The 12427-nt window shown below is 36.3% G+C and overlaps 1 protein-coding gene across 3 annotated transcripts; it reads left to right on the top strand.

The window, feature by feature from the left end:
- The first annotated feature begins 375 nt into the window (after positions 1-375).
- LOC127653238 (Golgi SNAP receptor complex member 2-like) lies at positions 376-11963 on the top strand. Of its 3 annotated transcripts, none has more exons than XM_052139850.1 (6): positions 376-577; positions 1047-1111; positions 2852-2960; positions 7590-7722; positions 8702-8842; positions 10833-11911. In XM_052139850.1, exons 1-6 carry the CDS (start codon positions 549-551, stop codon positions 10992-10994), a joined length of 639 nt encoding a protein of 212 aa, XP_051995810.1. In that variant the 5' UTR covers positions 376-548; the 3' UTR covers positions 10995-11911. The 3 variants fall into 3 exon arrangements, with proteins under 3 accessions (XP_051995810.1, XP_051995811.1, XP_051995812.1); XM_052139852.1 differs by lacking the exon at positions 376-577 and adding an exon at positions 3544-3643 and having other exon boundaries at positions 1083-1111; positions 10833-11963; XM_052139851.1 differs by lacking the exon at positions 376-577 and having other exon boundaries at positions 1074-1111; positions 2852-3643; positions 10833-11963.
- Positions 11964-12427: the final 464 nt, after the last annotated feature.

Below are 12427 nucleotides of genomic sequence, written 5' to 3'. Positions count from 1 at the left end.
TATTATTCTGCTTATTGTTAGTGGCATAAACATTCACTATAATAAAGTGAGAGAGATCAATACTAACATGTAGAATTATCCATCTACCTTCAGTATCTGTTTGTTTACTGTGAACTTGTCCTTTGAAATTTCCTTTTAATATAACTACCCCTGCAGAGCTGTTGCTACCGAATGAGAACCAAATTTCATTACCCCACTGACTCCTCCAAAAAGTCACGTCTACTTCACAAGCATGAGACTCTTGAATAAAATAAAAATCAGCACCTTTGCTTTGACAATACAAAAATAAAGATTTTCTTTTCAGTCCTACTGAGAACTTCAATTACTCTCATTGCTCACTAGAGGCGCTGTTCTATTGTCCACAGCTGAATTCCGTCAGGCGAGTGAGTGGGCGTCTAAAAGAGGTCCGTTTTCTTGGTGACGTATATACTTATTTATTTAGTTATTTTGACAGCGATATGTGAAAGTAAACGATAACGAAAACATTAAAACACCTCGTAGCTATTGATTAAGAGGTTTTTACTTTGAAATGGTTGGCGTCACTGAAGATGGAGACACTTTACCATCAGACCAATAAGTGAGTTCGTTAATGCTGTTCATGATAATCCTTTGCTAGTTAGCTAGATTATCTGTAAACAATTCTCAAATGCTTAATGTCTTTTATAAACACATAAAAAAGCTCGTTGGATTCTGGATAATTGAAATATTAATAAGCTGTTTTGGTCTGTCAATATCTGTTATAGGAATATGTGTAGATAATGAAGTTAGTGTTTAACTTCACTTTATTAGAGTCTGCCAGCTTTATAGTGTTTCACAGTGAGTGTAAGTGTGTCATATTTGTCTTAATCAACTGGTAACACTGGCTGTAAGTTAGAGAATTTTAATGCAGACGCTGAAAACTGACGTCATACTTGATATAAGCTGAACACACTTATGAATATAAAGTGTTTTTATATCTCTAACAACACATTTGAATAATGGCTTTCATGAGGCACAGTATTTAATGCTCTCTCTCCTCTCACCCCTTCTGTGTCTTTTATAACCAGACAAATCCAGCAGGTTCAATCTCAAATGGGACGATTGGAGACAACAGATCGACGGTCACTCCACTGTAAGTCAGTGTGTGTATGTGTGTATTTGCTTGCAGTAGCATTAAACAGGTTTTCTCATACTGCCAATGACAACCCTCATTCTTATCGATAAGATATGCTTTTCAAACTGAATACTCACTCATAAACAAAATTACATTCACAGCTTGGCAGTTCTGTCCATATTTCCTTATTAATAGAAAACCTCTTTTCTTAAGTGTTGAGTTTCTGCCTCCGCTTACCATGCCCGTAATCACAACTTGCAATAATGCATTGCTCACGTATTATCAATATTACTCAAAGGGGTAGTTCACCCTAAAATGAAAACGCATGGTTAAATCTAGGTCTTCTGAAGCAATATGTGAGAAACAGATTTTTCCTATAAATTTCCACTTTCAATTTCACATTCTCCTTTTGTTTTTGTCGATTCACATTTTTCACCTACTGGGCAGGGAGGAGAATTTATAGTAAAATAATTGTAAGGCATCGATGCATTTTTACACCCCTATGTCAAACATGAGCAAAATCATCATGCAGATAGTATGTTTTCAACAAAGAGAATACAACAAGCATATTTTTTCACTCAGGCCCATTTATAAAGCAAGTAAAGGCAATGAAAGCAATCACAGTTACATGTTTAGTTGTAAACAGATGTGGATTTTCTGTCACGTTTTCACTGGTAATTTAATAAAACATGAAAAGAATATAAAAACAGCACATGCTTCAGATTTAAACTAGCCCAAAGTCAATGCGATATGATGTGTAGATCTTGATATAAATTTGAGGGGAAATGCGAAGCTACCTCAAATAGACCAATCACAACTTTTGTGGTGTGTAGACATGAAGCATAGTTTTGGGTTTGTTTACGCTGTCAGGAAAATACTTCCAATCACTAAATTAATTCTGTATATTCTCTTGCAAAATATTTTATAACTGTGCAAAAAGTGCACCAGGTAACAATGGCTGTAACAAAATGACATATAAAACAGTAATATATGTTGAGGTAGCTCGCTACTCTCCAGATTGCAGCTGTCCCACAGATCTGGTAGCAGACTTAAGAACTCTGCAGAGTCAGCATGGTGCCAAGGTTCAGCTGGTTGTTCTGTTGCGGTGGAGCAGAGCGCTGGGAGCCATGCTGGTGCCACAGCAGGAAGGACAGGGAGGAGTGATGGGGTGGGGTCGGGTCGGGGGCAAGAGCTGACAGAGGATCGAGAATGGATGCTGGAGGGGAAAATTGCAGAGTGGTTTGGTTTGTGTGCGTGTATGTCTGAGGTGGTGTTGTGGCTCTGTCAGGAGTCTGAAAAGATAACCGTCTCAGTCAGGCAGCTGCCTATCCATACAGATTACATCATATGAGATGTCATAGGTGGGAAGGATCCTGTGTGTGTGTGTGTGTGTGTGTGTGAGAGAGAGAGAGAGAGAGAGAGAGAGAGAGAGAGAGAGAGAGAGATTGTATTCTCTCAGTGGGTGGGGGCAGTTTCTGTCCTAGAAAATGCCTGATAAAAGTTTCCCACCATGCTCTACACTAATTCACAATCAGTAAATATGCCTTCCAATGCGTCACTCTGTCTGTAAAATGTATACCTTGTGTGTGGCACACATTTGTTTGCTTTGTCATTAAGGGGATTTAAGCTGGCTTTTACTTATTTTTACTCCTTGTAAATTAGTTTAGCTTTTTTCATCTTTGTTCAAAGATTATTTTGTGAAATATTGGATATAATTATAAATTGTGTTCTAATATTAATGTTTGTATTTTCCTACAGTATTTGAGAATGAACTACAAGCCAGAATTGATCAGATCTTGAACCAACTGGAGCGACTGGAGTTTCTAGCGTGCAAAGAACCACCAAATCGGCGCCAAAATGCCAAACTGTGAGTGCATCATCAAACATGTCCATGACAACTAGTTCTTCCATCATCCTTGACCCTGACCTTTCCCGCCTGTGAAGAAGTACGCCAGAAAGCTGACCCACACAGAAACCAGCTATTGCCATTTTACACATTAATGAATGGGATTCCAATGCATGTTTTACTGAGTAGTCTTGGTTCAAGGCTGGATTTCTTCATAGCCCACAGAAGTGAAACTTGTCAGATCATGAAATTACAAGTTTTATCTGTAATCATAACCAAAACAGAACCAGCAGTTCTATTTATTTAAAATAATGATTAATGGTTTCAGAGCTTTTGCATGTATGGACTTTAAGTACTGAATTGAATTGATTAACTTTAGTATGCTTGAGGTGGAAAATAGGGCTGTTGTAGGTTTGTATACCAAAGGTTGTAAGTTCAAAGCCAAAAAGATTCATGGCCCATGAGAAAGAACCTAAGTTTGCTCTGGGAGATCATCCCTTTATTAAAAATGTGCAGTAAGTGGCTCTGGATAAGATGAGGATGCGTGTTCTAAATGATGAATAATGTAATGTGATGAAGATTAATAGTGTTTGTCTTGTGACAGTGGGCTCCAGTGAAAACATTTTGTCGGTGACCACGTCATCACCAGCTTTCCTGCCCTGTGTGGCAAAGCCTGGCTACAACACTGCACAAACAGACCTGAGGCACTCACTCAATCAATCACCATTAAAGACAGAGACTTCCTGAAGAGTGCCTGTATGAGAACATGTAAATGGTCTGCACTTATATAGTGCTTTTTTTAACCTTAGAGGTTACCAAAGCGCATTACACTGTGTCCTAATCACCCAGCCACACTCACATTCACACACCAATGATGACAGAGCTGCCATGCAAGGCACTAGCCTGCCATTGGGAGCAACTTGGGGTGCAGTGTCTTGCCTAAGGAGTCGTGTGGGCCGGGAATCGAACCACCAACCCTGTTATGGGTAGCTGATCTGCTTGCTCTACCACCTGAGCCAGAGCCTCATGTGTGGATGACACATTCTCTCCCTCTTACACACATAGAAATAACATCATCTCAACATAATTTCATAAAATCCCATGTTACTAAAGGTAAATTAGACAAACAATGCAAGTCTCAGTTTAAATGGAAGATTTCAGTTCAGCAAGTGCATTTGTCATAACTATTGTCATTAGGGATGGGCATTTCAAGTTATTTGGTTGTCAAGTACTCTAAAAAAACAACCAAAAAGACACAAGTAATCAATGACTTGAAATTTAGAATTGAAGTTCAACCTCTGAATCTGTTATTCTAATGGAAATAGCACTATGCATAAAAAACTTCAAGATTAAAAAATGTACACACATAGAAACATACAGTACATTTGAAGCCTTCCGAAGTGATATTATCACTTGTGTACCACTTGTGGGTTTGGAGTAGCAGAATAAACTGCATCTGGGATTTCATTCAATTTGCACTCGTGTAGTCTTTGTGTCTGTGCCATCCAGTAGCAGTAAAGAAAGTCTAAGATTTATATTTGACATATATATATATATATATATCACAATTCCTGACATTTAATCATAGAAAACTTTCCCTGTCTTTGGTCGGTTAGGATCACTAATTTATTTTAAGAATGGGAAATGGCAGAATAATGGCAGAGAGAATGATTAATTATCAGCTTTTATTTCTTTCATCAAATTCCCTGTGGGTCATAAGTTTACATACAATTTGTTATCATTTGTTGGCATTGCCTTTAAATGGTTTTTCTTGAGTCAAACTTTTTGGGTAGCCTTCCACAAGCTTTACTGTTGTAACTGAGACAGGTAAACCTCCTTGCTCACACATGCTTTTTTTTTTTTTTTTTTAGTTCTGCCCACAAATTCAGATTGAGGTCAGGGCTTTGTGGTGGCCACTCCAATACCTTGACTTTGTTGTTCTTAAGCCATTTTGGCACAACTTTGTAGGTATGATTGGTGTCATCGTCCCATTTAGAAGACCCATTTGCAACTGAGATTTAACTTCATGGGTGATATCTTGAGATGTTGCTTCAATATATCCACATAATTTTCCTTCCTCATGATCCCATCTATTTTGTGAAGTGCATCAGTCCCTCCTGCAGCAAAGCACCCCCACAACATGATGCTTCCACCCCATGCCTCATGGTTGGTATGGTGTTCTTCATCTTGAAGGCCTCACCATTTTTCCTCCAAACATAATGATGGACATTATGGCCAATAAGTTAAATTTTTATTTAATTAGATCAGAGGAAATTTCTCCAAAAAGTAAGATCTTTGTCCCCATGTGCACTTGCAAACTGTAGTCTGGCTTTTTATGGCAGTTTTGGAGTATTGGCTTCTTCCTTGCTGAGCAGTCTTTCAGTTTATGTTGATAGAGGACTTGTTTTACTGTAGATATAGATAATTGTTTACCTGTTTCCTCCAGCATCTTCACAAAGTCCTTTGCTTTTGTTCTGATATTGAATGGTATTGGCACTTTTTCGCACCATAACTACGTTCATCTATAGGAGACAGAATTCATCTCCTTCCTGAGCAGTATGATGGCTGCGTGGTCCCATGGTGTTTATACTTGCGTGCTATTGTTTGTACAGATTAACTTAGTACCCTCAGGCATTTGGAAATTGCTCCCAAGGATGAACCTGACCTGTGGAGGTCCACAATCCTTTTTTTATGGGGTCTTGGTTAATTTCTTTAGATTTGTTCCATTATGTCAACCAAAGAGGCACTGAGTTTGAAGGTAGGCCTTAAAACACATCCACAGGTACACCTCCAGTTCAGTATACCTACTAGCAGAAGCTAATTGTCTAAAGGCTTGACATCATTTTCTATAATTTTCCAAGCTGCTTAAAGGCGCAGTTAACTTAGTGTATGTAAACGTCTGACCCACTGGACTTGTGATTTAATCAATTAAAAGTGAGTCTGTCTGACAGACTGAAAACAGTCTGTCTGTAAACAATTGTTAGAAAAATTACTTGTGTAATGCAAAAATAGATGTCCTAATCAACTTAAACTATAGCTTGCTAATATTACATTTTTGGATTTGTTAAACAAATTGTTTAATTACTTCAACCTAAGTGTATGCAAACTTATGACTTGCACTTTTTATTTATTTATTTATTTATATGTGATGTGAGATCCAGCTTTTGATACTTAGGACCATTAAAACACCATTGATGGACTCATAAACCACTATTGCACAAGGTGCAAACATTCACTGATGCTCTAGACGGTTTATGTAAATACTGTTATGTAGATTCTGAAGGGCATTACTAAATAAAATATATATTTTATCTCTTATAATTGTATACATTCTGAAAGGGGTATGAAAACTTATGAGACAAAAGGGGAATGCACATTTTTGCTCTCAACTATACAGTATATATATTAAGCTCCCAATTAATGAGCTACCAGCAGTCTTTTTCTTTGTCTTTCTATCTTGTTTTATTTAACAACAATCTAAATCAAGTAATTCTGTGATGTGGCAACTAAAATAGCCACATGGATTCTAAATGTTTTTTTTTTTTGTTTGTTTGTTTGTTTGTTTAGGAGTCAATGGCTCCTATGTCATTTTTTTTAGTCTGGAGCCCTGCTAACTAATATGTTAATTATAGAAGAATGGTTTCAAGTTCTTAAGTAATTATTCAAGACTAGTAAACAGTCAGTAATGAATAGAAATAAATTAAAAATAATAAAACCAAATACACAAATTAAGAAAATTCTGTGCTTTTTAAACAGCTTTAAAAGATTTTAACAGCAGTAGGGTATCAAGTATTCAAGTAAACATTCAGAATGAAATGCAACATAAAACTATACTACTGTCTTCACTGATGATGATTAGTATGAGTATGATTATAATACATCAGTACTTTCTAAAGTTACTCAGTCACTGCAGTGAGTGTTCTCTCGTTTTCTTGTTGTGACTTGACTTGTGAGCTATCAAAGAAGTGAAACAAAAGTGGTTACCTGTGTTGTACTTGCTCCTCAGATGCTGAAAATAGTTACGTTGTCAGTGCCGCTGGTAATAACGTTAACGTTAGATAATTGGTTCCAGTGCGTGCGTGTGTGTGTGTGTGTGTGTGAGAGAGAGAGAAAGAGAGAGCATGCGTGCGCGAGGGGCGGGGCTGACTGACTGGGAGTGAGAGATGCTATGCCGAAGCAACAGCACAAAACACAATGTTAGAGATCTTTTATGTTATTATGAGAAGTGTAAAAATATTTTCGGTAATTTAAATATTTCAAATGTTCTTTTTGGGTAAACTATTCCTTTAACAACGTCATGCATCCACAGCACCAGCCAATGAATTGTACTTGAAACAAAAAGATTTTGGTGAGAGTAGCAGTTTCATTGTTATCCATGGCAGGCAAAAACTCAAATTGCAATATTTAAGTAGTGTTTTTAATAGTCGAATTTTAAAATCGGAACAAGTACTCGATTAATCGATTACTCGTGCACATCCCCAATTGTCATTTGTCCTTGTTATTACCAATACACTGCATGTTCTTCCATGTTTAGTTAGTTTAGACACTCAGTGGTCTATACAATGTATAAAGTTCTTTGTTTCCCAAAATATGATTTGAGCTTGTTCTGATTGAAAGCAACCCCCTCTTCCTTTGTTTTTCTTTGTGTAGGCGTGTTGATCAGTTGAAGTATGATGTGCAGCATCTACAAACAGCCCTGAGGAACTTCCAGCACAGACTCGACACTCGTGAGGCACAAGAGAGAGAGAGAGAGGAGCTTTTGAGCCGAAGTTTCACAACAAATGTTAGTTAGGCCACACACACACATATATATAAGCAATATCACACGAGCAAGAGTGCGATATGGCTCTACATCAGCACTGCTGTGATTTGGCAATAGGCATGAGAACGCAGACGATTGCAAGTGTGATATTCTTATATACAACAGTTCAATGTACAAGTACGTTTTATAATATTTGGAATAACTGAGTACGGTCATAAAAAACGCATTTGTGCATGGAACTGCTTCTGAATCTTGATTATACCCAGGCCCCCCGTTAGTCAGCTTTCTGAAAATAATGTAATTTTTGTGAAATCCGTCTTATTTTATCGTTGGAAAAATAGCCGTTCCAGATGGGGGTATTCCTCCCTATTTCGCGGTAGATGGTTCACAAGAGTCTTTCTCTATAGAAACTGCAATCTCCTCCGCCATTTTGAACAGTATGTCCTCTCCAATGTAGAAACTCCGGTAAGAGGTAAGCGCCTTGAGTATGTGTAATTAATCAGTCTGTTGTGTCTCAGCTATGATGAGCCTTAATGCTGAAGTTGTTAGTTAAAAGCCTAGTGATTTAAATTTCCTAGCTTTAGTAGTGTAGTAGTAATTTGAGCAATGACGGAGTGCTGTTGAATGTAAACACCGACTGACGCAAACTTCACATCACCAACTGGCTCATGTTACACACAAAAATGGTCGTTTGCCACCACCTGCTGGCTAAAATATGTAATGTCAGAATATAACATGTAAAGAGACAGAAAGCTCTTAACACATCTGCACTGCTCTTACATTTAGTTTAGAATGGCACGAACACAAGCGGAATGATACACACATTGAAGCGTCTGAGTGCTGATGGCGTGAGATCATCAGTACTCATGGAATAGTATATTACAAACTTGTATACTGATTTATTTACTCGTAGACTATTCCTAGAATGTCTTATGTATAAAGGCATCGTGCTTCTAATATTATTTTGACAGTATTTTGAAAGTGATATGTTTATATGTAGGATGCCGACACCTCCATCCCCATTGATGAGACCCTGCAGTTTAATACCAATCTACACAATGCACACAGAGGAATGGATGATCTTCTAGGCTCAGGCTCCAGTATCCTTAACGGCCTGAGAGATCAAAGAAGCACGCTCAAGGTGTGTATGATACATGAGTATCTCACAATATAGTTTGGATTTATCTATAAATAAAATAAACTTGATGTTGCTCAGAGCTTTCGCATTCTTCAGAGCATCGCTGCAGTTTTAATAATATGTGAAGCATTTTATAATGTAATAATGTTTGTCGATGTTAATGCTGAAGTATGTAACTTTGTAAGTATGTAATATACAGAGCCAGTTATAAATAAGCCATTCATAGGTTAATCTTTTCAAAAACAAAACTGTAAACAGTCTCTGTGGTGCTTTAAAAAATCCTGTGTTTTTTGAGTAATGGTGTTACTCAACTCAAGATGGGGCAGGGCTCTAATTGTCTAATTGTTTGAACAAATGCAGGTGAGGGGTGTATTCAGAAAGCTATTTGGAAACCTTGTTTATTACTGCAGTTCCTTTTGGTGGTGCTAGTGTCATAGAAATGGCATACTTCAGCATTAATTCAAGTTTTATAAAGGGATATCAATGGTTTATTTGGAAGAAATAACCAGTTTTAACTTGATTCAATAGGGCTATATAATTTTATCGGACATGTAACTGGCTAATGAATACACATAATCACATGTCTGAAAGTATAAAAAATGTGGAATATAAAAATTTGCGCTTCAGAATTAACACTTCCGATTAATTAAAGTTGAATGCGTTAATTTCTCTTAATCGCGATTAATGCATTTACCTGTCAGTGATGGAGGGGGGTTGAATCTGTGAATCTGTACCTCAGATATTTTACTCAGTGAACGCAGGTTTATCTTTTGCTCATAGGATTCAAACAAACAGAAATGTGTTTACTTATCATGTAGGGCTGGGAATTGATACAGATTTTCCAATTTGATTCCAATTCAAAAGCTCTCAATTTGATTCAGTTCTGATCTTGATTCAATTCGATTTATATGGGTACATTTGTTAAAAAGTTTAAATTTTTCTTACATATAAAAGAAATTCTCTCTCAGCTTATGCTCTTGACCTTCTAAGCAACCCTTCGAGGTACAATTTGAAAATGTTAATTTGACAAATTATATTAGTTTTTCATCAAAATTGGTCACATTTTAGCTTTTGAAAATGTTCAAATTCAGTCTATTCCATCAATTAATGGTATGAAATTGAATATATTATATTGCATATATATTTTTGTTAAATTTGTATTGTTTACTTGATAAAAGTGGACTATGCGAACTATTTACAAGTTATTTGTATGTACGTGTTTAATCTGTACTGTCTCTTCAAGACTAGTGGCATTAGCCAGTAAGTGCATATAACAAGAGAAGACGTGTGTAATTTCTTTAGTGCATCCTATGTGATTAGAGTCAAATGTTTATTTATTTTTTTGTTTTTAATCAACAACTGACTATAAAAAACAAAGTAATTAAAAGAGACATTATTCAATGACATATGGATCCGTGGATCTCGTCTTTGTACACACGGAATGAGTTTAACCAAACTTTTACTCTCAACACACAGTGAAAGTACCTCTGTGCTAATAACAATTTCTCCACTATACTACTCAATCACTGGTGAGGGAAATCTGAACAGTTAGTGGATAATCGGTGACATTTTTAGTTGCATGGTGTGAGATTTGGTTGCACATGCGAGTGGTTTAATTACTTGCATTGTAAAGGGTTGCCACATAGAGTAAAAGTTTGATCTTGGGATATAAGAATGATATAAAAATCAAGATCATTCAAATTAAGATCGTGATGCATTGGAAAATCGATATTTTACTCATCCCTATTATCTTGTAGTATTATTGTTTTTTTCACCTGTGCCTGTTGTATTGATTAAAGTGTGAAGGATATGCTTCCTTTTTGAATTTAGATATATTTAAGCATATACTCCACCGCAAGGTCTAATATGAGATACTCTGGTTTTTTCTACCTTCATTGGAGCATGTTATTAGTTTTGTTAGTGTATGTTCCGGAGTGAAGAAACAAATGGTCTCAGAGATTCTTGGTAACATCTTGCATTTTCTCTCTTTTAGGGTATCCATAAGAAGATGTTGGATGTTGCAAATATGTTGGGCTTGTCTAACACCGTTATGCGTTTGATTAATAAACGAGCATCGCAGGACAAGTTCATCATGATTGCTGGAATGCTGGCTTCTTGTTTTGTCATGTTCCTAGTGGTTAGATACCTCAGCTGAACTTTCCAACCTTTAGCCGAACTACTGCCTTGGTGGAGCTCATCAGTGGCACATTCCATCTCTCATGGATCTTATTGTGAAAATGAATTGTTAATTATAAACAAATCCATTTCTAACATACCTCAAAATGTTTTCAAATTCAGACACAGAGTAGATGTAGCGAGGTCAGTCTCATCTATGGCACTGTATTTCTTAATATTTAATTTCTATATCTGCAGTATTTTTTAAAAGATTTTGTTTTCTTTCATCACTTATCTAAGCTGACTGAAATAAGCAGCATGAACCTGCACACTTTTCTTTTTGGTGGAGTTTCTGCTGCTAACGACTGAAGAACTCCTGACTCATGTCTTTCTCTTTCCATCTCTGTTTTGCTGTTGCTGATGGTATATTAGTATCAGAGCAGTTAGTAATTAAAATTAAGTTGCAACATTTTCATTCAGAAGGATTAAAGAATTGGTCCCTTATTCTGCTTCTTTATCTCTACCTTCTGGACATCAAACCCTTATGTTTTGAGTCCTCGATCTTTGATTATTCATTGCTGTGCTGAAATCGAATTTGTTTATAATGCCTTTAAACCTTACTAGGCTGTGTACAGTCTTGAATATTTCTTTGCAGTAAACACACACAAATACACAAAACTATACTTGTTTTGTAATCTTAAAACAGTGTAATTTGTAATGTATTCCATTAGAATACTCAAGGTTAGTAACCTAAATTATTTGGATTACTTTTTCAGCACTGGTAGATTTTTTACATTTGCTTTGTCTATAAAAAAACACACATGTTAAAAATACATTCTCTGAAAAACCTAAATATCTTATGCAGTTGTTTCTAAAACCAGATCAAGCTAATTGATCTTATTTTAAGGGGTTTTATTAAATATTTTTACAAGAAAACAATGCAAATTCAAAACAGTGTTACTATGAATGCAAACTTTAATACAGTGAAAAAGACACTCTATTATCATAACATAAATATATATAAATAAAAATGTCCAACATTCTTTTGAATGTCGATGAACTAAAATAAAACATTTGATGCCATGGCTGTACCTTCATTTACTATTACTAATATTTTGAATGGCCATGGAAAATGAAGCAATGTGATAACAACTTACCTGGTCACAAAAAGTAGTCCGTTAATTTACCTGATGAACTTTCACCTTTTGCTGACCCTTTATGCTTTGCAGAGCTAATGTGTGCTTCTAAATCACTCAAACCTTTATTAGCAACTGACACATAAGTGCCGTCTTTACATGTCATACATTCTGCTTCCCACAGATCTTGACCCAAACGAAACCATGGGAATTTTTTTGTGCAAATCTTCTGTAAATTTGCACTTTTGTTTGGGCATTGTTTCCACTCAGTCATTTGCTGTTACTTCGCGTGTTCACGGAGAGATTGACAGGCAGGATTTTGGCCAATAGTGTCTGC

This window comes from Xyrauchen texanus, chromosome 12, assembly GCF_025860055.1.
Source record: "Xyrauchen texanus isolate HMW12.3.18 chromosome 12, RBS_HiC_50CHRs, whole genome shotgun sequence".
Lineage (NCBI taxonomy): Eukaryota > Metazoa > Chordata > Actinopteri > Cypriniformes > Catostomidae > Xyrauchen > Xyrauchen texanus.
Note: the sequence above shows the minus strand (reverse complement) of the source record. Positions and strands in the feature narration are given on the sequence as shown.